Source organism: Parasteatoda tepidariorum, chromosome 4 (genome assembly GCF_043381705.1).
Source record: "Parasteatoda tepidariorum isolate YZ-2023 chromosome 4, CAS_Ptep_4.0, whole genome shotgun sequence".
NCBI classification, from domain to species: Eukaryota; Metazoa; Arthropoda; class Arachnida; order Araneae; family Theridiidae; genus Parasteatoda; species Parasteatoda tepidariorum.
The window spans coordinates 2302943-2326110 of NC_092207.1; the positions used below are offsets into that span (position 1 = coordinate 2302943).

General features: G+C 28.9%; 1 protein-coding gene across 1 annotated transcript in view; it reads right to left on the reverse strand.

The window, feature by feature from the left end:
- LOC107439106 (Sarcolemma associated protein) overlaps positions 1–23168 on the reverse strand; it is a 67251-nt gene that overhangs the window by 23079 nt on the left and 21004 nt on the right. Inside the window, exons 6-12 of the mRNA XM_016051595.2 lie at positions 22782–22877; positions 15452–15526; positions 12579–12656; positions 10635–10697; positions 10326–10463; positions 5922–6032; positions 1022–1079 (exon numbers count right to left, since the gene is read on the reverse strand). Of these exons, the coding sequence (XP_015907081.1) occupies positions 1022–1079; positions 5922–6032; positions 10326–10463; positions 10635–10697; positions 12579–12656; positions 15452–15526; positions 22782–22877 (619 nt within the window). The remainder of the gene's footprint in view (positions 1–1021; positions 1080–5921; positions 6033–10325; positions 10464–10634; positions 10698–12578; positions 12657–15451; positions 15527–22781; positions 22878–23168) is intronic.

Here is a 23168-nt window from a genome sequence, read left to right on the forward strand (position 1 = left end):
GAGGAATGGTATATACCATAATAATAAAAAACCTAAAAAAGGTAGCGATTCCTCTTAGGGTAAATTTTATTAGTTGAACTTTTTACAGTGCAGAATGCACCACAAGTCAATTGCAACGCCAGTTTTAAAATCAAACCTGGTATGTAATTAGTAGTTATACAAGTTTTTACATTTACAAGACTGAACATAATAATCTCCACCTAATAAAAAGTTTCGAAATAGTTTATTTCTTATACTGCTCCTCAGAATCAACAAATGAAAAGAGCTTGATATAACTATATAGTTTTCAAAAGAACTGTACGCATAAAAAATTATTGGATCCTAAAAAAATACATACAACCAAAAAAAAAGTAAAAAGAAGCAGGCAATATGTTCCTAAATTGAAAACAAACTTCTTTAAGGTGGAAAATAAAAGTTTTCTTTCCACTCCAATGTAAAAAAGTTTCACTCAAAGGGAAAGACAAAGGAACTCAAATGCCCAATCAATGTACAACAAGGAAAATCACTTTATTATTTGTATTCTTCTTCTAATTGTCCCATTTATAACTAATTTAATTACAATTAATTATCATTATTACACTTTTATAAAAAAATAATGAAATGATTGCTTTCTTTAATTTAATTATTATTTAAAAAATATGTCATGTTAAGGAAATGATTTGTAACAAAAGGATAATGTGTTAGTAATATTTCCTTCTTAAATTTCTACTTTTTTTCGTTAAATTTATTTCAAAATTGTTGTCATTGTAATACATCTAAATTTAATGAAAGAGGCACTACCTATCAAGAATAACAGAGGTAGTGAAATTGAATAAAATAAGCAGAGCTCAGGTCAATCAGAAAAATGGATGGCGTTTTTTAGACTTTCTTTTATAATGATGCAGACTTTGACAAGTGAAATTTATCGAAAAAAATGAAAGATAATAATAATTTATTAAAATCATTATCATCTAGTCAAAATTTTTAATGATTGATAAATAAACACTATTCTTTAAAAAATTGGTAAGATTTAAAATTTTACCTTTCATCGCATTTAATTGTTCCTTTGCAAAGTCATTCTCAGCTTTCAGAGCTTCAATCTAGAAGGAAGAACAACTATTTTTACTGATAAAGTACAATACAAAAAAGAAGAAGAAATTGGCTGTTCTACAACATATTCAATATAACCAGGAATAATTTTTTATACAGATTTCTTTCTTACAAAAAATCTGAATAAAATTATCTTTTTAAAAAAATTTACATTATGTAAAAAGATATTTCAGGCGTTTTAAAAAAAAATTGATAAATATAATAAAACTTTTGAGTACTTTAGGTTTCTAATGAATGAACTCTAAATGAAGAGAGAAAAAACAATATTAAAAATTACTTTATTGATCAAAATAAATTGAGAATCAAATGTACATTTAATTTCTGGTCACACCCATGAAAAACATTGTTAAAAGTTATAATTATCTTAAATAAGCACCAAATCTCCATATTTCCAAGTTACACTTATTGCCAGGAAGCATTTATAGAAGTAGGTGACGCTCTAAAAAACCAGACATTTTAAAATCACAAATTCTTAAAAACTAAAAGCGCTTTGAAGCAATTAATACTTACTCTTTATAAGGCATTTAAGAGAAAAATAAAGGAAACCTACTTCAATGATGCTGGTCAATCATTTGGTTCAGAAAATGCCAGGAGTGTAAATTTTTTTAAAAATATATATATAAAGTCTGCCATTAAGATGGATTAAGATAGGTTTAAAAAAGTTCTTCTGTCATCACAATATTATACACTTAAAAAAAAACAAAAAAAAAAAAAAAAACATTTTAATGATTATTATGANATAATAAGACTGTTGTACAGGAGAACAACAGAAACACCTCAGTTTATAACTTTAAAGCAATGATAAGAACATCATGTGATCCAGATCTTCAAAGCAATCAATCCCACAGAAAGGTGGGAATAAAGTGCTGCAGGTACAAGACTAAATATATATATATTATTTTACACCTTCATATATATATAGTTCACTAATACTTTGTTTATCATCGACATTTTGGGGTGCAAAAATTTTAAATAAACTAAATTAGATTAGGGAAAAGCTTCGGCCAAGTCGGGAGAGTGACTTTTAGAAAATTAAAAAAAATTTTTATAAAAAGTAACAACTTTTTATTTCAAACTAATTTTGTTTGGATATGATATTGTTAGATTTTAGGTGAATCACCCAGATATCACAATCATATTTTAAAAATGCACGGGATTCCCACACAAGGGTCGAGAAAAAATGAGAGCACCCAATACGCTGTAGCAGCACATGCATGATAATTTAACCTTTATACACAGATAGCCTGCAGCTATAAACTGGAAATTACTTTGATAGCGCTGAACTAATAGCTTCTATCACAAATCAATAAAAATTATTTTAATAGAACATAAAAATCTAATTTTTTTTCTCATAGTAAATGAATTGATAATATCGTTTCAAACACCAACATAAAAGAAAACAACTAAACAAAATAACATTAAACAATAAGAAAAATATTTAGCAATTTAAAATGTAATAAAATATTGGGTAATATTAAGCAAGTTTATACATTTATTTTTCAAAAATTCTTTTTAAAACCTATAAAAAAAAATTTATGCACAATTAATTTAATGTAAATTAGAAGTCAAATGACATATTGTAACAAGACAAAGTATATATTGCCCAAAGTATATACTGCCCAAAGTATATATTGCCAGGTGGCGACAGTCACGGTAAAAAAGATAAAACTGGTGGTCAAACTGTTTTTAATAGCAGTTTATTTGTGGGTGGTATAATAGTAATTTTCTTTATTTAAATCACCAATACTTAGTTCAATTAGAAATTATATAGTTACACTTTTAACAAACATAGATTGGATGTATTAGATTTAAAGTGAAAGCAAAAAAAGGCTGCCAAATTAGCCATGCCCAAACTTAAGCTACCGCTTTTATTTTTTTCCATCTTGTTTCTGATTCCATAAGAATACATGTATGACTCGCTTGTCTCGAAAAGGTTAACATGTATCGCAAAGTCAATGATTTAAATAATCAGATTTTTAAAAAAATTCAATAATAGATTATGTAAAATTTATTAAAATCAATGTAAAAATCAATGAAGCAGGAAAAAAACAAATATGCAAAAATTCTGGGAGCTCAGAAAATCTCTGTTTTATGTACTAAGTGCCATCTCTATCAAATTAACAATAAATAAAAAAATTTACATTACATTTTTTTTCTTCTTCATAATAACACTGATAAGGATGTGAACTATACAGAAACAAAATGCAAACATAATATATACATAATTACACGTGTAAATTAATGAAATGTTATATTTCCTTCACCTTTTGATTGATTATTTAACTGTTAATTCAATACAATCCCCACAAAGATACAAATGTGTTTAACATTCAAAGCTGGGAAATTTATTATGTACTTAAAAATAATCTTTGATTAAAAAATGTGACAATATTTTATTAAAATTAAGTTCAATACTTCTTTAATCAAATAATTATAAAAAAAATTTAATCATTTTGAGGGAAAAAAAAACATTTTTGTCAAAAGTAAACAGTATCTTCTTTCAATTCATAATTTAGATAATTCTGTGATCATTAAATTCTTAATATCAATTACTTTAAAATAAAATTTAAAAAAATTTATTAAAGTTTTTGAATTGGCAAATCACACTAAAAATATTAGATATGAGAAGGACCCCTTAAATTGTTCCTTATTAAAATTTTGATAAAATTATTGTTAATTTTTTTTTTTACTTAAAATAACTCAAGAGTACTGCATATATTAAAAATCACAAATCTGTTAGCTGTCCTTAAACCAGATGAAAAACTTGATTAGTGAACAAATCAAGTTTAAGCATTAATCTAAAAATAGAGCAATGAACTAATGTTATATTTCTATGTCTTTTTAAAAATAAAAACTAAAAGTTGTATAATTTTTTTATTTGATTAAGGGCAAAATTTTTTATTCTTTTGAGCACCGCGTTTTTAATTTTATTTATCTCATTTTGCATTTCTTTTAACTTTCATTTTCTTATATTAAGTTCAATAACTCCATCCTAAATGTTTCCCTTCTTCCCTGCATCGAAAGTGGAATCGTTCCACAGGTGAAAATGCGTGGACGATTGCAGGGTCGTTTTTGGCGCAGAGGTATACATGAAAAAGAAAGAAAAAAAGATTCCCTTATTTGGCATTTTTTTCCCTTGCTTGACTCCAAGGAGCTGGTAGCTGGAGAACCGTGACAAGGGGGTTATAACACACATTCGAGTTTCTCGTGTTATAACAATATTGTATTAAAAATGTCGAAATTGAGAAATAACTGGTAGGTATTTTATTTAGGTCGCAATAGACCTGCATAAAGGGCTATTGGTGATGGTCTTGGCAACATCTCCGAGGATCGCCCAAAAACATGCCATCACAACATATTTGATCCTCTGCAAAGGGGATGGCTCTTCCACTTTGGTAGCTCCACAACCTGCATGCAAAGTTGAGCACTTTACAGTAGAACAGTTTAACGAGGAACAATACTGCGCACCCTAAGTAGGCAGATCAAAATGGTTTCCCACGCATTTACTGACAGCAGAGAAATAATGTAGATTGACAATAAAATTGTTAAAAATAAAGCACATTAAAAGTGAAGTTTAAAATGCGCCATTCGATACTTGCGCAAGTCTTAACAATGTCAAATTAAAAATATTCGAGTTTCTCCCCACGGCAGAATCACAGCGCCACGGCAACATTGTCGCAGAACTTTAGAGTTCTTGAAGAAAGATTTTTCTTTTGAAAAGTGAAAAAAATTACTTTTCTTTTCCACTGAAATTTAGATTGAATCATAAAATTTGATAATCACATTTTGATGCACTCAATTTACATCGACAGTATCATAAATCAATGTAATGCTTCAATTGTATTTTCGGTAGTTTTGATATTGATTTTCACATCCCGATATATTTCAAACAATATGGAAAATTCGAATTGTGCATTTGAGCATTTACTTTTTAAGGCAATAATTGTATCGAATTTCCGGCATTTATTGCTATTGATTTCTCCATAGTTTTTAAATCCAATATTTTTATATGATATTATTTATTACAACAACCAAATCTCGAATTGAAACACGTATTAGAGGAATCCGAATCGCGTGATTTCGTTGTCAATCTTTCCTCCCCTTTTTTTTTATGCAATTACTACCACAGATTTTCTAATTTTTAATTTTTTTTTGTTTATTGATATGATTATTTACAAAATGAGAAGAAGGAACTATTTTGTGCGTTCCTAGTCCCCCCTCCCCCCCAACAAAATGTGAGAATATCATTCATGATAAAATAAAAAATAATTAAACGTTCTATTAAAAAAATTTTGAAGTTTTTTTTCCATATAAACATAGCACTTTTGATATTTTAAATTAGTAACATATATGTTCATTATTATTAACTGTATCTTGCAGAACAATTATAATGCTAGAGAGTTTTGTAGCAGATAGGTCGAAAAAATTCTGTCACAGGGGGATTTTCTAAATCATAACAAAAAATGTTTTAAAAAAATTCAAACAATTACTTAGTTTGATGATGAAATCGCACAAATAAAGCATGTCACTAGTGTTTATTAATTAAAATGCGCAAGTAAAAAATCACTAGTCGCTATAATATCGAACAAAAAATATTGAAATTTTCAAAACATCATGGAAAAAAAAGAAAGATAAAAAAAAAATTTCAGATTTCCAATGCAAACTGGCTCTTAAATAAATGTATAGTCAATCAAGATATATTAGCACAAACAATTTCAAACTACACCAATCATAAACAAGTTAAATAAAAAATAACTAAAATAAACAACTAAAAACCATGGAACTAAAGATATTACAATCAAATTAGTCTTAATTAAAAAGCTTTTCCATACTTTTGTAGATAGCAATTGTTCCCCTTTTCGCATTTCCTCAGCATTTGTTTCCTGCACGATTTTATCTTCTGCTGTTTGATTTATAAGATTTTGATACTTTTCTTCGATTTCCTGTAAAGAAACATTATTTCACTTGTAAAAATTTTTCTTTACCTGAAAATGAGAATTTTTAAAAAAAAAAAATAATGATCATGACAATTTTTTTTTTAAAGATGCATTGAATATTTATCAATACCCAGTATACATACATTTAATTTTTAATAGATACATAATTTTCAATTTTTCACAAAAACAATAAAACTGAAGATTATAATTTTGGCTGGAAATATTGCTGACAAAAACTATGATTTTGAAGGACTCACTTTCGGCTTGAAATTTATGCATATTTAATAACAGCATGCGTAGTTGCTGATACAAAAGGGGAGAAAATCCAGTAACTTTTACTAGGGAAACTCTTTGAAATGACTAAAATGATTTAAATATCAATTTTTATTACAGAAAAATGAATAAGTTATTTGTTCAATAGGTAGTTTGAAGATGTCTTTATTAAATTAACTCGTAAGTTTGAAGCATTATTTGAAATAAATGTTTTTATAATAATTTTCAAAGTTATGAAATCTTATTTCCTCATTCACAACTCTTACTACCTACGAATATAAAAAACCTACAAACAATGAAATACATATACAGTTCAACCTTCATCTTTAAAAACCAACACTTGTTCCAATGCAGAGGTCTCCAGCCCTATGCCCGCGGGCACCATGGTGCCCGTCGATCAATCTAGGTGCGCCCGCTGCTTGCGCCCTACGATAAAATAATTCCATTTTCCCTTAAAATGCTATGCAAATACATACTGAAGTACGCTGGCTTACTAAAGGCAAAGTACTTGATAGATTTCTACATTTAATTGAAGAAATAAAAAATTATATTTCAAATAAAATATTTTTAGAGTTAAGAGATCTTCTTTGCCTCGCAGATTTATCTCTCCTAACCAACATAACGGAAAAACTAAATAATTTAAACTTGGAGCTGCAGGGAAAGGACAAACATATAGCAAGAATGACAGGGGCTCGTTCAGAGATAAGTTATTTTTGTGTACATCACATTTCAAAATGAAGTCTCTTGTGCATTTTCCAAACATGAAAAAATGATAGGTGACAGTGAAATTGGCTTATCAACGCTCCAAGATCAATTTAAAAAGCGCTTTCAACAATTTAATATAATCGTGCCATTGATCACCTTTTTTGTAAATCCTTTTACCAACCAAATAAACATACCGTAATAACAACATACATTTCAGAATTTCTTCAAGCAAGGCGAGAAGAAGGGGAGATAGAAGTTTTGGATCTTCAGGATGACATTATCCTCCGAACTATTATATCAGATGAGAAATTCTGTAATATAGTTGACAGAAATAAATTCCATTCTTAGAAGGAGCAGTATGGTGCCATGCGACTTAAAGAATTCTAATCAACGTTGTGATTAAGGAATTTTAATGGGACAAAGGACATAAAATTGTAAGTTACAAGTCACAAAACAACACAAAATAAAGCATTAATATAATCAGGGAGAAAACGAAACTTAAGTGGGGGGAATTCGAAGCCTACATGTTTTCGGTTCGAGAGATGGAGTTAAACTAACTTAGAACTGCTCTATTTGAGTCCCATAGATGGCGTTGGCAGGTGGTTTCGATTGTCACAACAGCATATAAAATAAAGTCGTTTTTAGGTTCCACATACTTGTTTGAATCATTGTTTTCGATAATGAATATCATAAAATCAAAATATAGATCCCGACTTACAGATGAACACCTTGGCGATTGCCTGCGAGCAGGAATTTCATCATATTCTCCCAATTATGAAGCGCTGGCCAGTGAAATGCAATTAAGATCACATTAACTGCATTTCATATATTTTATAAATAATTTTTATGCTTCGTATGTTTTGAAAGCAATTTAGCAATAATTTATTTTACACAAGGATATTAATACTATTTATATTCATATGGTAAATTAATTTTTAAAATTAAATTTTTTGTGCATTAGGGGAGTGTCGGGTACCCCCGCCTACTGTCAATTTCATATGTATAGAATATTTTTTCAGGTCAATGGGTCATCGGACATTAATTGTTATATTAAAAAAAGATTATTTTCAAAGTTTCAAGTATTTATGCAGCTGGTAACATGGTAAACAATAGTTTTGAAAATATGTTGAATACAGTAGTCAAATTTTTCAATTTCTATTTTTTAAAGTTAAACTATTCTTTTTTTGGTTTATTCTTTTTGCATTATTTAATTAGATGATAAAACAATAGAAACATACAAAAATATTGATTATTACTCAATATTATACAGAAATATAAGCAATACTCCTTAAGTGGGCGGGACTACCCGACTCTCCCCTATATGTAGTGTGTATTATTACTATGTCTATCAACTATAAATTTATGTTGAAAAAATAAATGGTGCCCGCCATTCGACCGATATTCTGGTATTTGCTCTTAGGTACAAAAAGGTTGGGGACCCCTGTTCCAATGTATTAAGTTAATTAGATCTATAAATGGCATTTTTATTTAGAAAAAAGTGTTAGCTAAATAAATGCTAAAAAGGCTTTTCTATTTTGATCGATTGTAAAATAAAAAAAATAAAAAAGTAAAGTTTCGATCTTAGTCAGTTCTGTCAAAGAGGAATATCTCATGCATTTAACTTACGTCGGTAACGTCACGGTACGAGGGGCTTTGGCCGGTTTCTTTTGATTTGCTGTTGGTTGTAAATGCATGGATCATGATATCATCCCAGATCTGTTAAACAAGAGTATTTAAGCTTCTGTTGAAGCTGATTATTTTGTATTTTCTTTTCATTGCTCATTTGTTACTCTGTTTGCGAGAGTACATTATATTTGTCTATCAGCTTTTAAAATAAATCGTTTAGTAAGGAAACTTTTGTCTTTTATTTGTCTTCTTGACATACAGATATAATGATATTCTTGCGACAATCTCGGCTGCCGAAAAGTTTGAAACATTCCTAGCATTCCCTCAGTCACAGCAATTTCGAATGCTTATGATCGATAGCATTGCTATTTGGATAGAAACTGAGCCCTTGTTCTTATATAATTGTTAAAAAAATTTCTAAATTGGGAAAAATTCTTCTGTGTGTAAAAAACTGACAAAGCAATTGGATCAGTGTTAAGATGACTTTCTTAACACTCATTTTATCATTTAAATTTGTTAAGTTATTTTCGAAAAATACATTAACACTAAACATACCACAACCGGTCAAATGGCCGTTTAAGAACTTTTGCGTTTCATCTAATTGTTTTTGCACATTTGACTTCATGACTTTTTCTAACAATTATATACAGTTAATATTCTATTATTTTTCTTCTTCTGTATTTTGTTTGTTTTGAATAATACTTGTGGCATACCTATTTCTACCACAACCAGTCATTCGACCGGGAAAAACAATTTATTGCTTTATAAGGTTATCGGATCAGAAAATACGACGTAATGCGTGTTCGCGTATTGCATTCGATGAGTTGCACATTTCTGCAAAGACTGTTGAGTAGTTAGTTCAATCAGAATAACTGTGAATACAAATTTCAAGAAAGTACCTAAACTTTTTGATTGACATTTTTGTGTAAGAAAAGGTGACAAAAACTAAATGTTTTGGTAAGTAGTTTATATTTTATTTTGATAGATTTACCTCATTTCTAACTAACTGATCGTTTTTACCCAGAAAAATGTCGAAACAATCAAGACATTGCAAATTCTTAGAAGAAATAATATTAATTATAAGAATTATAGAAATAACAATAATTGGAAGAAATATATTTGCGGAAAATGTACAATGGAAACTCCCAGTATATGTAAAAAATGTGTTGAGCAAGGAATTAAAAATTCTTATTTTGTGTTCGTAATACATACAAAATAGGCAATATACAATTTTGTTTAATTATAATAAAGTTTTTTTAGTTTATTTCCTTCCTAACATTCATGTTTCATACATTTAACTAAGAAACATGAAGTTCATTTGACCGACTATGGTAGATATAGGTATAGATAAAGTGTTGGTATGTTTAGTGTCCTAATTTTCTCAAATGGAGTAGTTAAAGAATATATAATGTTATTTTAATTTTATTTATGGGAATGAACTGCAGAAGCAAATGATGTATATTTTCTCATTACGAGAGACCGAAACTAGCATAAATGAAGTTAACTTATTTTTATAAAAATTTACAAAGCTGGATACGTGCTGGAGTGGTTTGAAGAGTATAATGAAGAATTCTAATTTAATGTCTAGCATATTATTTTTGCGTTCTAAAATGAATTTAATATCTTTAACCGAAGTCAGGCTTTTAAGTTCATTTTGATGAAAAGTTACTTAAACTTAAATAACAAACAACTTACTTCCAGTTTTTTAGTTAAATTTCCTATTTCTTTCTCATTTTCAGCAGCTTTATCCAGCAAGAGTTCAATTTCTTGTTCTTTTTTCTGATTTATATCCATTAAGTGGCTGCATTCATTTTCAGTATTGCTTAGAGAGTTCTTGAAAATAAGTAAAACTAATAAATAAATACTCTTAACAAGAAATTGCTAAGCATAATGCAATAAAATATTGATATTAAAAACATAATTTATAAACTCTAGAATTGAAAAATCATTTGTAAAAAAATAAGAATGCATGGAAAAGTGATGAAGCTTAAAAAAAATACAAACTTCCAAATCTTGAATTTTCCTGATGGCTTCCAGTTTTTCTTGTAAAACTTTTTTCAGAGATTCCTAAATAAATAATATCAAGAATGAGAAAAAGGAAAACAAGATAACTCATTTAATGTTAAGAGTTCCAGTGAAACACTTTGAATATATATATATACAGTCGAACCTCGTCAACACAAAATCGGCAGGACTATCATTGTTACTTGATGTTATCCGAATTTCATCTTATCCGTTACAACATGAAAACAATTTATTAAGTACTTTTATTACATTTTGTGTACTATATTAATGTATTCAAACAATACTATTATGAGCAAAAAAAAATTAAAATAAGCTTAAAAGTTTTAACTACTTTATTAAACTATTTTATTTTAACTATTTATTTGCCCATTGCCTACTTCTAACAATGGAAGAAAATAGAAATAGCATTTCTCAAAATGAATGATTGGGATTTTATTTACATACTTATTATCTGTGCTGTATCCAGTTTCCTTTCATGTTAAGCGATAATAAGCTTGAAAATTTCATGTTCAACATTGCAAAATACAACAATAATTGATTGCTGACTCACGAGGCCAAACACAAGTTTCATGTAAAGTGATACTTCACGTTAAGCCGTTTCGCGTTAATGAGGTTCAACTGTGTGTGTGTTAAAGCTATCTTTTGTAACGAAATAAAAACCTACTTATTAAACTTTAGATAGCCCAACCAAAAAGAAGTTGAAAATTATATACTTTTGTAACAAAAAAATAGAATTTATTATTAAAAGTAATAATAAAAAATAGAACAGTATAGCAGATATGATTGATATACCATATTAATCTACATATTTTTCTACTGTGAAATCTAAAGTTTGTATTATTTTCATTTAATAAAATACAAAAAAAAAATTTAAATGAAGCGATTAATGCAAATTTCTGGTAAAATTACAAGGAACTTGACTTAGGCAAGCGTAACACAAATTTCATTCATGATTTTTCTCTATTTTAATTCAACATCGTTTTTCTTTTTCAATTACGAAATACAATGTTTCTTTTTAAGTTGTCTGCTAATTTGTAGTTAATTTAGTAAAGAGATTTGAATAAAATATTATATTTAACAAATGTCAATTTTTATAAAACATGTTCTTGATTAAATGTGGTTAGCATCTTTTCTTATTTTACTTTTAATTTGATTCATTTCGATAAATTTCAGTGATATACATATGTATGCATAGATTTGGAATAGTATACTTATAAATTTTTTAATAAAATAGGTACCATGGAAGTAGACTTTATACTGCCTTCCAAAACGGACAAGTACCATAATATCACCCTTTTACACATTGATGGCACTGATTATACAACTTTTATTTTTTTATTATTTGTTGCATATTCCGGTGCAGCTTGGTAATATCAGATTTGCTAGAAGTTATACTGAGTTAGAACTTCAACTAACTATACTATGATATTCAGAATTTACCATAACTTAGATAACTTAAATTTTGTTTCATTAATTTTTGCACTTTCCCTTATTTAAGCTTATCGAGACACACTTTAAACATGCAAGCATCAATAAAAGAAACACACGGTTTTAAAATACGACTTCTGTGACATTATCACCATACACCGCTAAATTATTAACATTGATTTTACTTGTGAAAACACAACATATGATTAAAGATAAAAGCTAGCAAATCGTTATTATAAAATATTTATCATATCTTATAGAAAACTCATTCTTCGGGATGTAGCGTGAACTAGTTATTGGGCAGTTTTAAGGTAGTCAGTTAAGTCCAGTGTCTTCGAACGTATTTACTTAAAATTTGGTGCAGATTGGTTCAGAATTGTGGATTTATATGCGGTACATGCACACATATAAACATTCTGTTTCATTTATATAGTAGATGGTAATGAAAAACATCACTGGAGGAAAGAATGAATGAATTTAGTAAGAATCACTCACTTTTGCAGCTAGTTGATATTTGTCTTTATCCTCTTGCAATTTTACAACATCATCTTTCAGTTTTTCTTCAGTAACATTCTGAAAGTGAATTAGGGGGAAAAAATTATCCTTTTCTCTTTTACTCATAATTGTTATTTGAAATTTTAACAAAAAAATTTATTCTTTCAAAATAACCCTCAACCAACACTATCTCTTCTGAGTTGATTACAGTATATTATAACAGTGTAGCAGAATGATATTATTGAACTAAATCAATAGCAGGAAGAAGAAATTAAGATAATTTGATCCAGGACCAGTTACTGAAAGATATTACAACATATTAGCTGGTTTGTTAACTTGTCTCTATTGAATTTATTTTTAAAAATTTAGTTAAATTTACAAAAGGAGTATTGTGTAATGCAGTAATCAAATTAAAATATGCTACTTAAATGATGAAAACACTGGTTTAGGGGTTTCTGTACTGGACTATAGGGCAAGTGGTTGTGAGTTTGTATCCCACCGTAGGCATGGACGCAACTTTCTCTCTCTCTGTGTTTTATGTCCTTTCTTCTGTGTGATTGTGTGACTGTAACCTGCCCTATAAATGGGTTTGTGGTTGTATGACGTGGGCAACGCTACTCTACTGTCGTGGCTCAGCCACAGGTGCAAACTGGGTAACCATAAGAGAGTAGCAATTCTGAGGCTAACGGAAAATAGACCCCAAGAGTCCATCATTAAAAAAAAAAAAATTAGGAAAACACTGTCACAAATAAGTCCCTGAAAATCATAGCACCAAATCGACATACTATTCTGTTACATGAATCACTAGTTCGGATGCCACTGATAATTATTTTATGGCGGTCTAGGCCAAATTTTAGTGGTCTCTGACCAACGAACTACCGTTAATTTCGAACACTGAATAGTATAAGTCTTTTAATTTTTAAACAATACACACGAGAAGAAAACATGTTCGACAATAAATATTTTTATAAAGGAAAAAAAAAAGAGACTTGATGATAAAACTAAAATTCAAAAAGATTTCACTTCCGAAAAACTACAATGCAGATTACAAGTTGATTACAAGTTACAGTATGTTCTGCAGATTACAAGTTGGTTGCATTAAAAAAAGAGTGACTTAAATCAATAAAAAATCTGTTTCCTTTATTTTTCCTTGATACCCAGAGGCTGAGTGGTAGCGTTTCGCGCTCTTGTGCCACAGGTCCTGGGGTCGATCCTCAGGCCGGGGAAGGTTGACTCAGCCTGTCATTCCTTCAGTGAGTTGATAAATGAGTACCAAGCCTGCTTGGGAACTAAACACTGGGGGTTTCGCGTTCGGCTGACCACCTAATCGGAACATCTGCTTTTGCACAGTAGGCCTTGGCCCTCTATGGGCTGTCGCGTCACTGAGTTTAGTTTAATTCATTTTTCCTTCTAAAATTAAAGTATTTTGACTTAAATAAGATTTTTCTTTTTTTTAAAAATTTTTATTAGATGCTTTTAGGAAACACAATTTTAACAAATTTGGTTTTATATGATTATGTAATTAATAATTTACTAGGAGCAGAAATGATAAATTTGATTCCTTGTTTTTATGTCTTTTTTGTAATCACATGAGTTTCAGACTACACTAAAAGCAGATAAATAAGTATACGATAATAATTGCTAAAATAAAATTAAAGAATATATTACTAAATTCTTAACATTAATAACTTTAACTTTAGGCATATAACATTTTCATCCTATATATTACCAAGTTATCAAGGGGAAAAAGTTCTTTACATTTTTTTATACATATGTATTATGATAGTGCAAATACATATTCAAGATATAAGACAGGCAAACAATATTTGGAATTTATTATCACTTATCCTCGCATTGCCTAATTTGTATATCAGTAAGAGCTGCAATGGCTAAGGCACTGGTTATGACTTAGTATTAAATTGATTGCTTTTCAGGAAAGTTAAGAAAACACAAAGATTACCACATTTCCATCTTTATGGGTGCCACTCTAAAAATAATTTAAGATTGAACTTATTTTTTTTTGATCAATTAACACAATCTAGAGTTGTTTACTAGAATTTTCAGAAACTCACCCACTCTAAAATGTGCCTGTCTATGAAGAGAAATTATGTATTAAATCAAGTTTTTTTCTTCACTTCATTAATTTATTTTTTACATCAATCACTGAATAATAAACAACTAATTCTCTCTTAAAGCTATACATATCTCTACTTATTTTTGACTTTAGCATTATTTATTTTTTGTCCTATCTCTATAATTTATTTTTAAAAAAAATAATAATAATAATCTCAATTTAACTTAGTCCAACATTTCAAAACATTATGGAAAAATAAAAACAAGAAAATTTAGGTACAACAATAGTACAAATTCTGTTTAAGCAAGCAGGCGTTGAAGTTAAATCTCATTTTTTCAATAATGAGCTAGATCATTACTTGATTTTTTCACAATAATTGTGAAAATCAACAATGTTCACTTTAAAATATAATTTTTACTTTCATTTAATGTAAAAAAATTTTTACGTTTTTAAGGAAAAACAGAAATTTTACTATTAAAAAAAGAAAACGAAAGGAAAAAAGAGAGATAAATTTATGAAACTTAATCTACTGATTTCGGTCCCCAGGACTAAAGAGGGGCACCTATGCATCTGGTCGAAAATCCTTCATGACTCTGGTTTTTGTAAGAAGCACTCACTTTAAGTCATTTTAATGGCATCATCATCATTTTGTGGTCAACAGACACTCTAAATTAAGATCTGTAAAAACAACTCAACTCACTCATGAGAAAAGTATTTAATAATAAGTCCTGCAGGACTTCAATAAGAAACATCCTATTAATACCCACATTACAATAATTAAAATTGTTGAAATAAATACTTTTCCTCCACAAGTTTGAAGTTGGCTTTCCAAGGTCTCTATTCGACTTAAAAGTCTGTCTTCTTCAATCAGTGCCTGAAATGAAATTAACTCTGTATTCATATAGAAGGCTGAATTTAAAAACAAATATAAAAGCACACTAAATTTTTCATTCCCCGTGGCAGAATCGTGGTGACACAGCGACATTGTTGCAGAAAGTTACTGAGTTCTCGCAGAAGGATTTTTCCTTTGGGAAACAAAAAATGTTGCTTTTCTTTTCTGCAGAAATTTTCAGATTTTATCCTTTCTTCAGAATTATATTCAAAAGATGCCTTTCCCACAAATCAGAGTGGGAAAAAAATGCTTGTGACTTTTCTATTCTTATTGGAGAATAATGAAAAATAAATATTAATGAAGTAAAAAATTTCTGGCTTTCTTTTCTGTGGAAATTTTTCATGCAGTTATTACTACAGATTTCAACATAGCTCTTAAAATTCGATATTATTTACCACAACTACTAAATCTCGAAATAAAACACTCATTTAGTAACGCCTTTTTGAAGAGTCCCGTTCACGTGATTTCGTCGTCTATCTTTTTTTTGACAATTACTGTTACAGATTTTAAGATTTTACTTTTTTAATGTGATGATGAATTATAAAATGCAAAAAAGGAAATAATTAGTGTGTTATCTAAAAAGAAAAATAATTAGTGTTATCTTTCTACAAAATGCAAGAACATCGCCCATAATATCAGATTATAAAAATCACATTCAATTAAAAAAATATTTTTATTTGATCCGAATTTTATTTATTTATGTATTTAATTTTTTTGCAGTTAACGCTTCTATTTCTTTAAATTAGTAACATGTATATCTGTTATTGTTAAATATCTTGCAGAAAGGTATTAGAGAAGTCGCAGAAAGCCCGAAAAAATTCTGCCACAGGGCTTTCATTGAGGTACAGTTTGCCATGGGCAGGGAGAGGACGAATTATTATTGCTACTTTCAATAAATCAAGTATTTGAACAAAGTTCTTACTTAACTTTTTAATTTAAAAAGATTGTTTTATGCTTAATAAGTACATGTTTATTGCAGTACATTTAGACAGCCTAAGCACAAAATAATAATATAATACAGTTATATATATATGCACAAAGAAATATATCGAATAGAGTTTAAGAGGACACCATACCGGGGGAGAAACTTTTCCTCCCAAATTCTCCTCCATAACTTATTTAAAAGAAAGAAAAAGTGAGTTCAGACAAACCTAGAGTAAGCCATGAAGTTTCAAATAAGGAAAAGGAAATTTTAAAATATTCAAATAAAAATAAATAATGAGATGATAATTTAGGATTACACAAAGGAGAATTTCTCTTCTAATGATTTGTTTGTATTTTAATATTTTGAAGTATTTTTTTCAGCAATTGAAACTTTATGACTTACTCTAGGTTTGCCTGAACTTTTTCTTTCTTTTAAATTAGTAATGAAGGAGAATTTTCTTTTGCAGTATAACATTCTCTAGTTCTAAATAATAACTATTTTATAAAATGACAGGAATAAAATGACTATTTATTGGATACCCATGCTTACATGACATGTGTGCCTAAAAAAATGGTGCCAAACACTTAAAACTAACAAAATTTTTCAACTTATATTTCTTTCAATTAATCATTGAAAAGAACTTGATCCAAGCATATTATGAGATGAACAGTTAAATTGAATATTTAAGAACTGAAATTCCATCACTACTTTTTAGGCATATATATCATAACTAACACAGGCATTGGTCTAAATAATGCACTATTTTGGATGGAAGTTTTTACAGGCCCTTTCAGGACACGTTGAGAGGTTTTTATAGCGTCAATAACTTTAACTAAATGGACTGTCCAGGAAAACTCTAGCATGAGTAGGATTGCCTCATTTAGGGATGAAACAACCACATGAAATTGATGAAAGAACATCTGAGAAGGAAAATAATACCAACAAACGAGGACGTGGAGAGAGCATGCCACAAAGGGTTTAGTCTGTTAGTTTCTTAGCCAATTATTGAAAATGAATCAATTTTGCTTTTCTTTTCAATTACAGGGGTTCGAAGTACTTACAGACCAGGTTCTGTCCAAGCCAAATTAGGAAAAACGGTAGTTTCTCGAAATACTTTTTCTTAAAATTTTATTTTTGTATCCCTCAAGAAACAATAAATCCATATTTTTGTGTTGATTTTTTAATATAAGTTTTAATTTTCGCAAAATAGGTTTCACAAAATAGGTAAAACCTAGACAGATTTCTGCTGACAGATGTCAGTAACCATTGTAATACTCTTTGTTCGGTGATTCCATTCAAACAGGATGTTCTGGATAAGGTTCGGGTCTAGACGGGCCGGTTCATTCGGTTAACACCCATCTCATTCCATGGCAGATCTTGCAACATAACAGCTAATTTTGTCTTCTTGTCTGATCTTTAACCTTCTGAGAGTTAGCCCCCCCCCCACTCTTTTTAAGCTTTCAGATGTATCAAAAAAGTGGTTTCTTCACGTTAATGAATGGAAGTGTAGCAAGAAAATTTCTATACCAGAAGATTCAATGATTAGAGGGTAAAAAAAAAAATGCCACATAGTAGGATGTACTTCAAAATAGTGTAGTAGTAGGGTAGCCACTCAAATCTTCATAAAATATTCCCTGTACGTATTATGCACAAGATATAATAAGAGAATCACTGTACTCTCTTGTATGAAGAATATTGGGCTAAGTTATAATAGCTGGAAAAAGGAACAGCTGAACATAATAATAATGCTATAGTAAATGAAATAATTTAATAAAGCTGAAATATTATATATAAATATCCCATAAATTGCACTTTGAGATGTTACAATTTTTTAAAAGATGTTTTAATTGTGGGAAAAACTTAGAGGAAAATAGAAAAAAAAAGAACAGCAGAATATACTTAAATAAAGCTATAAGCAAATTAGATAGTTTAGTATAGTTGAAATATCATCCTTAAATATCACATAGTGGCCATAGTCGCTTTGAGTGGTCATCATTATTTAAAAGACAAAAATAAAAAACAAAATTCCCTGCATTTTCTCAGTTTGTAAAGAAAAACTCAAATTTCCTGTTATTTTAGGTGATTTTTAAATTCCCTGTATTTTTCAGGTTTTACCTATTCTCTCTGTGGAGTGGCAACCCTGAGTAAGTATATAATTCTCAGGGTTTATATGCAAAATTAAGAGATTTTTTGCTTCACTTTTTCAGTTTTCCTATGTGAATTTGCGTAAAAACTCCGAAATTTAAAAAAATAAATAAATAAAAACTCAAAATAAACAAAAATTCACCAAAATTTATATTTAATAAAAATGTTAATAAAATCATCAATAAAAAGCATTAATAAATTATTTTTATTTAAAAAAATCAGATGATGTCATCAAATAATAAATTGCCAGAAGTAAAAACTTGACTGAAATGAAAAATAAGACTAAAGAAATTTACTGGGCAATATATATATATATATATATATATATACCTGCTAAAAACATGTAGGACCANATATATATAAATAATCAGTGAATAATTAAAGTTAAATCGCATTTGATCAACTAAAGAACATTTTTGAAAACAAAAATGCAATAAACAATTAAAACCCAACATATTACCATTGATTAAAAATTAATTATGAGAAAGATAAGCACCAATAAGATTGTAAAACTTAATTGAGTGATACTAATTTTTTAATATAAATTAGTTTAACTTAATTAAATATGAATTGCTTACATAAGCTAACACAGGGTTCCCACTCTTTTAACAAAGCAAAAACTAAGCACTTTTAAGGACTTTTTTTTGAAAAAATTAAGGACTTTTTTGAAATTGAGTAGATTTAAATTTTTATGTAACAATCTGTTTAATTTTCGTAATGGATTCTAGTTCAAAAATTTTACTGATACTTCTTAACTTAGGGCTTTATTTTGTTCCTATAAGCACGTGTGCTACCAATAGAACCAAATTTCTTGAATTCAACGATTTCAACGATTAATGTGGGTCTTCTATTTAGAACTAACTGCCCACCCCCTGCACAAAAATGGCATAATCTCTTCCATGTGCAGTATCCCCCTAGTCTGCACAATATAATTTTTATTGATTCATTCTCCTCATAGAATATCATTCTAGTCAAAAGAATATATTAATGAAAGAACATGCTTTCTTGCCTGTAGCCCCCCTCGCACACATTCCTTCTAGTCTCTCTAAAATGCTCTACTCTGGAGGCATGGTCACATTCTAGGTAATAAAAGAACAACTTTGTGTTTTAAATATTTTTGCAAGACTGAAAAATTTTTCCTGTCAACTACAGTGATGCTAAAAATAAAGCACTTTTAAAAGCCTTATACCAAAATTAAATACTTTTAAGGGCCCTTATGTTCCAAGATAAAAATTAAGCAGTTTTTAAGGAGAGTGGGAACCCTGTAACAAATATATAAACGATCCATATATAAATAAAATGAGTCCATATTTATTAGATTAAGTCAAATAACAGGGTGCATAGTCAAATCTTTCAACAAAAAATAAGCACCTTTTAAGTATTTTTTAAGCATTAAAATATTATTGAGCACTGTATGTATTAACAAAATGTAAAATAATTTTCAAAGGCTTTATGTGATCATGATAAAATAACTGGTTTCTGACAAAGAACTCTTTTCTTGATTATTTTAGCCACCATCAAGAGATTGTTCGGTTTGAAAAATGAGGGTGGAAAATGGAGCCTTAAATTGAGAATATTTAGCAAAGTGCAGCAGAGTTACACACGAGAGTGCTAGAATCTCACCGAACTGAGCTTAGTAGACACACATGTGGACTAGCAAGAATTTATAAAACATGTGAAATGATTGCCGCTTTAACACACTATGGATCGATGATAGGTTGAAATGGATTTCGGTAGAAAGAATTGTGAAAACGTTGAATAGAACAATGTGAAAACCACGCTTTTGCATAATACGAGGCGAAAATCGACATGGTAAAGAAAAAAACTCTTTTTCGAAAAAGGAATATCGAGCACATTCTAAAAACACCCAATAAAAAAGCACCATTGAGAGCTTTTAAAAAACGAAAATTGAAAATAACCATATTAAGCACTTTTTAAAAATGCTGCGCACCATGAATAAAATGAATAATTGAAAAATAATGCTTTTTATCAACAGACAAGTAAAAATAAATAAATCCACAATAAAAAAATATTTTTAATTCTTATCTGTAAAGTAAATAAAATTTCCTGAAACATGAAACAAAGCTGCAAGAAGACGAAAAATAAAAGTAGAACTTATTAATCAATAAAATAAAACATCAACTTTTCAACAGCTAAGTGATCCTAAAAACTGTATTAAAAAAAAACTGAATTAATGAAAACATTATACAAATAATTTGAATTTAATTGAAATCAAATCATATTTAAACAATTGACAAAACTTTTTAAGAGCAGGAGAAAAAAAAGGAAAAAAACCTATAAAATGCAATATGATACAATTTTCTATTGAATCATAAATGAGATCGATGAATAGATAGAAGATATAAATTACAATGGTATTACAACGAAATTAATATAAAAAAGACTTACTTTAATAATGAATTCCAAACCAACAGAAAAATAAACAAATATTAAAGTTAGTTGATGTTATTCAACTAAGATTTATATTTGTTGAAGTCGATAATTAAAAGAGGCACTAGTATAAATATTAAAAACATGGACAAGGCAGGATATAATGAGAACAATTGAAATTAAAAAAGAAAAAACATCATAAAACGCATGAATAAGTAGAATTAATTTATTGAGTATGAAATTTATTGCCAGCCATAAAAATAAAAACTCAAAAGATGGTAGAATAAGAAATTTATCACTACTGAAAAGAGAAAACAGCAATATACTTCATGAAATGATAGTTTGCTTTTAGTGATAAATAACTGTATGTTAAAGTAAAAACTATCTTCTGTTTTTAGTTTTAAAAGCAGCCAATTTTTAACCAAAGCAGATGTGAATCAACATCAGGCAAAACTTGCAAATGGTACGGCATATCTACGGAATCAGAATTAAATCAATTAAAAAATATTGCTTCTTTAATAGACATCAAATAAATAAACATAGCAGATGATTAAAAAAGTTTTGTTCCTAATTATTAATGCATGATCCTAAATTCTAAAACAATAATTTGTCATGATAAATCATGAATAACAAAAATTGAGAGAAAGTGTAATTGTGTAAAGTGGATTATTTTAAAAAAAAACCTAACATGTTAATAATCTCAAGTCCGAAGTTCCAAGGTCATAACTCAGACATCCAATTAACAACACCCCAGAAAGGCTTAACAATAATATAATCTGGAGGATACACTTAAAGAATGTCAGTCCGTAAAAAAATCGTATTTTTTTCCTTTTAATCTTCCATTGCGCAAGCGCAAATTACGGTTGAAAACAGAAGAGTGGAATCCCCCAATTTGATAAGGCGTCACATTCCTTGACAATTCCCTGTTTCCCCAATATTTGTAGTGGACCTATGTCCAAGAGTTCGTAGGTTTAATCCCAGCCAGCCGAAGATCTCGGTGTAGTAAATGGTGACTGATTCACGTTAAATCTTTCGAGAGTCGCACATCCACCATGTTCCCATAAAAATTGGGTCGGCTGTTCAACGACGGTTATAAAATAAAATACTTGATCCAGGAGTGACTTTTTCTTCTGGATTGTGTTGAAATTACAAGGCTACGGTGTTGAATATAAGTAGTCGTAATCTCAAAATTGGGTCCGCTGTTCAACGACAGTTATAAAATGATAACAAAAAACATTCACGGTACTTACGAACTCAGATTTCATTTTAATAATTAAGCTAGACTTATAAAATGATCAATTATTGAAATTAAGACTGTTATTCTACTTTTACTGATGTGAACGGGAGTTCAAATACTTATTGGTAGACAGTGTAGAATCCCACTTTTACGAACCCTTATTATTAACTTCCTTTATATAGATCATTTATTTACAATAGTTCTCTCTCTCTCTCTCTCTTTTTTATATCAGATAATTTTCTTTCACCCTGCATTCAGAAATATAATCAAATGTTGTCATTAATTTTTTTTGAAAATTGGAATAATTCCAAGGTGTTTCTGTGCCTGAATGAACTTAAAAAATATTGACAAAAGATAAACCATTTGGGTGATGTTTTTAAAGCTATAATTTGATGAAACACCAAAAATGAAACAATGATAATTAAAATCCTAAAAAATAAATACCATTTTAGTTTCAAAATAACGTTTCCTATGTGATTTGATGTCAGTGATATCTGTAGAATGCAAGTAGAAAGGAGTATGAATCAAATAAAACAAACCTTCCAGCCAATATCGGATTCATCCTGTGTATTTGCCACAACTCTGCTTAAAGTTCCGAGTTTATTCTCAAGAATTTGTTCCCTGTGAAGAGCTTCCTGAAAATAAAGACAGGAGAATAAGCTGAGCCTGTTTTGTAAAATATCTTGTTATACACAAACTTCAAAGAACACTACAAAATATCTAGACTATACAGTCCACAAAACTCTGCAAGGCATTCAGAGGTGTACACATTGCACGTTAAGATTTTATACTATATTTGAACCTAATAAATACTTCACTCCTATATTTAACACACAAATTGTATATTAAGCACATTCAAAATATACTTTTAGTGTACTTTTACTTTTAGTGTTTTAGTATACTTTTAGTGTACAAAATATACTATT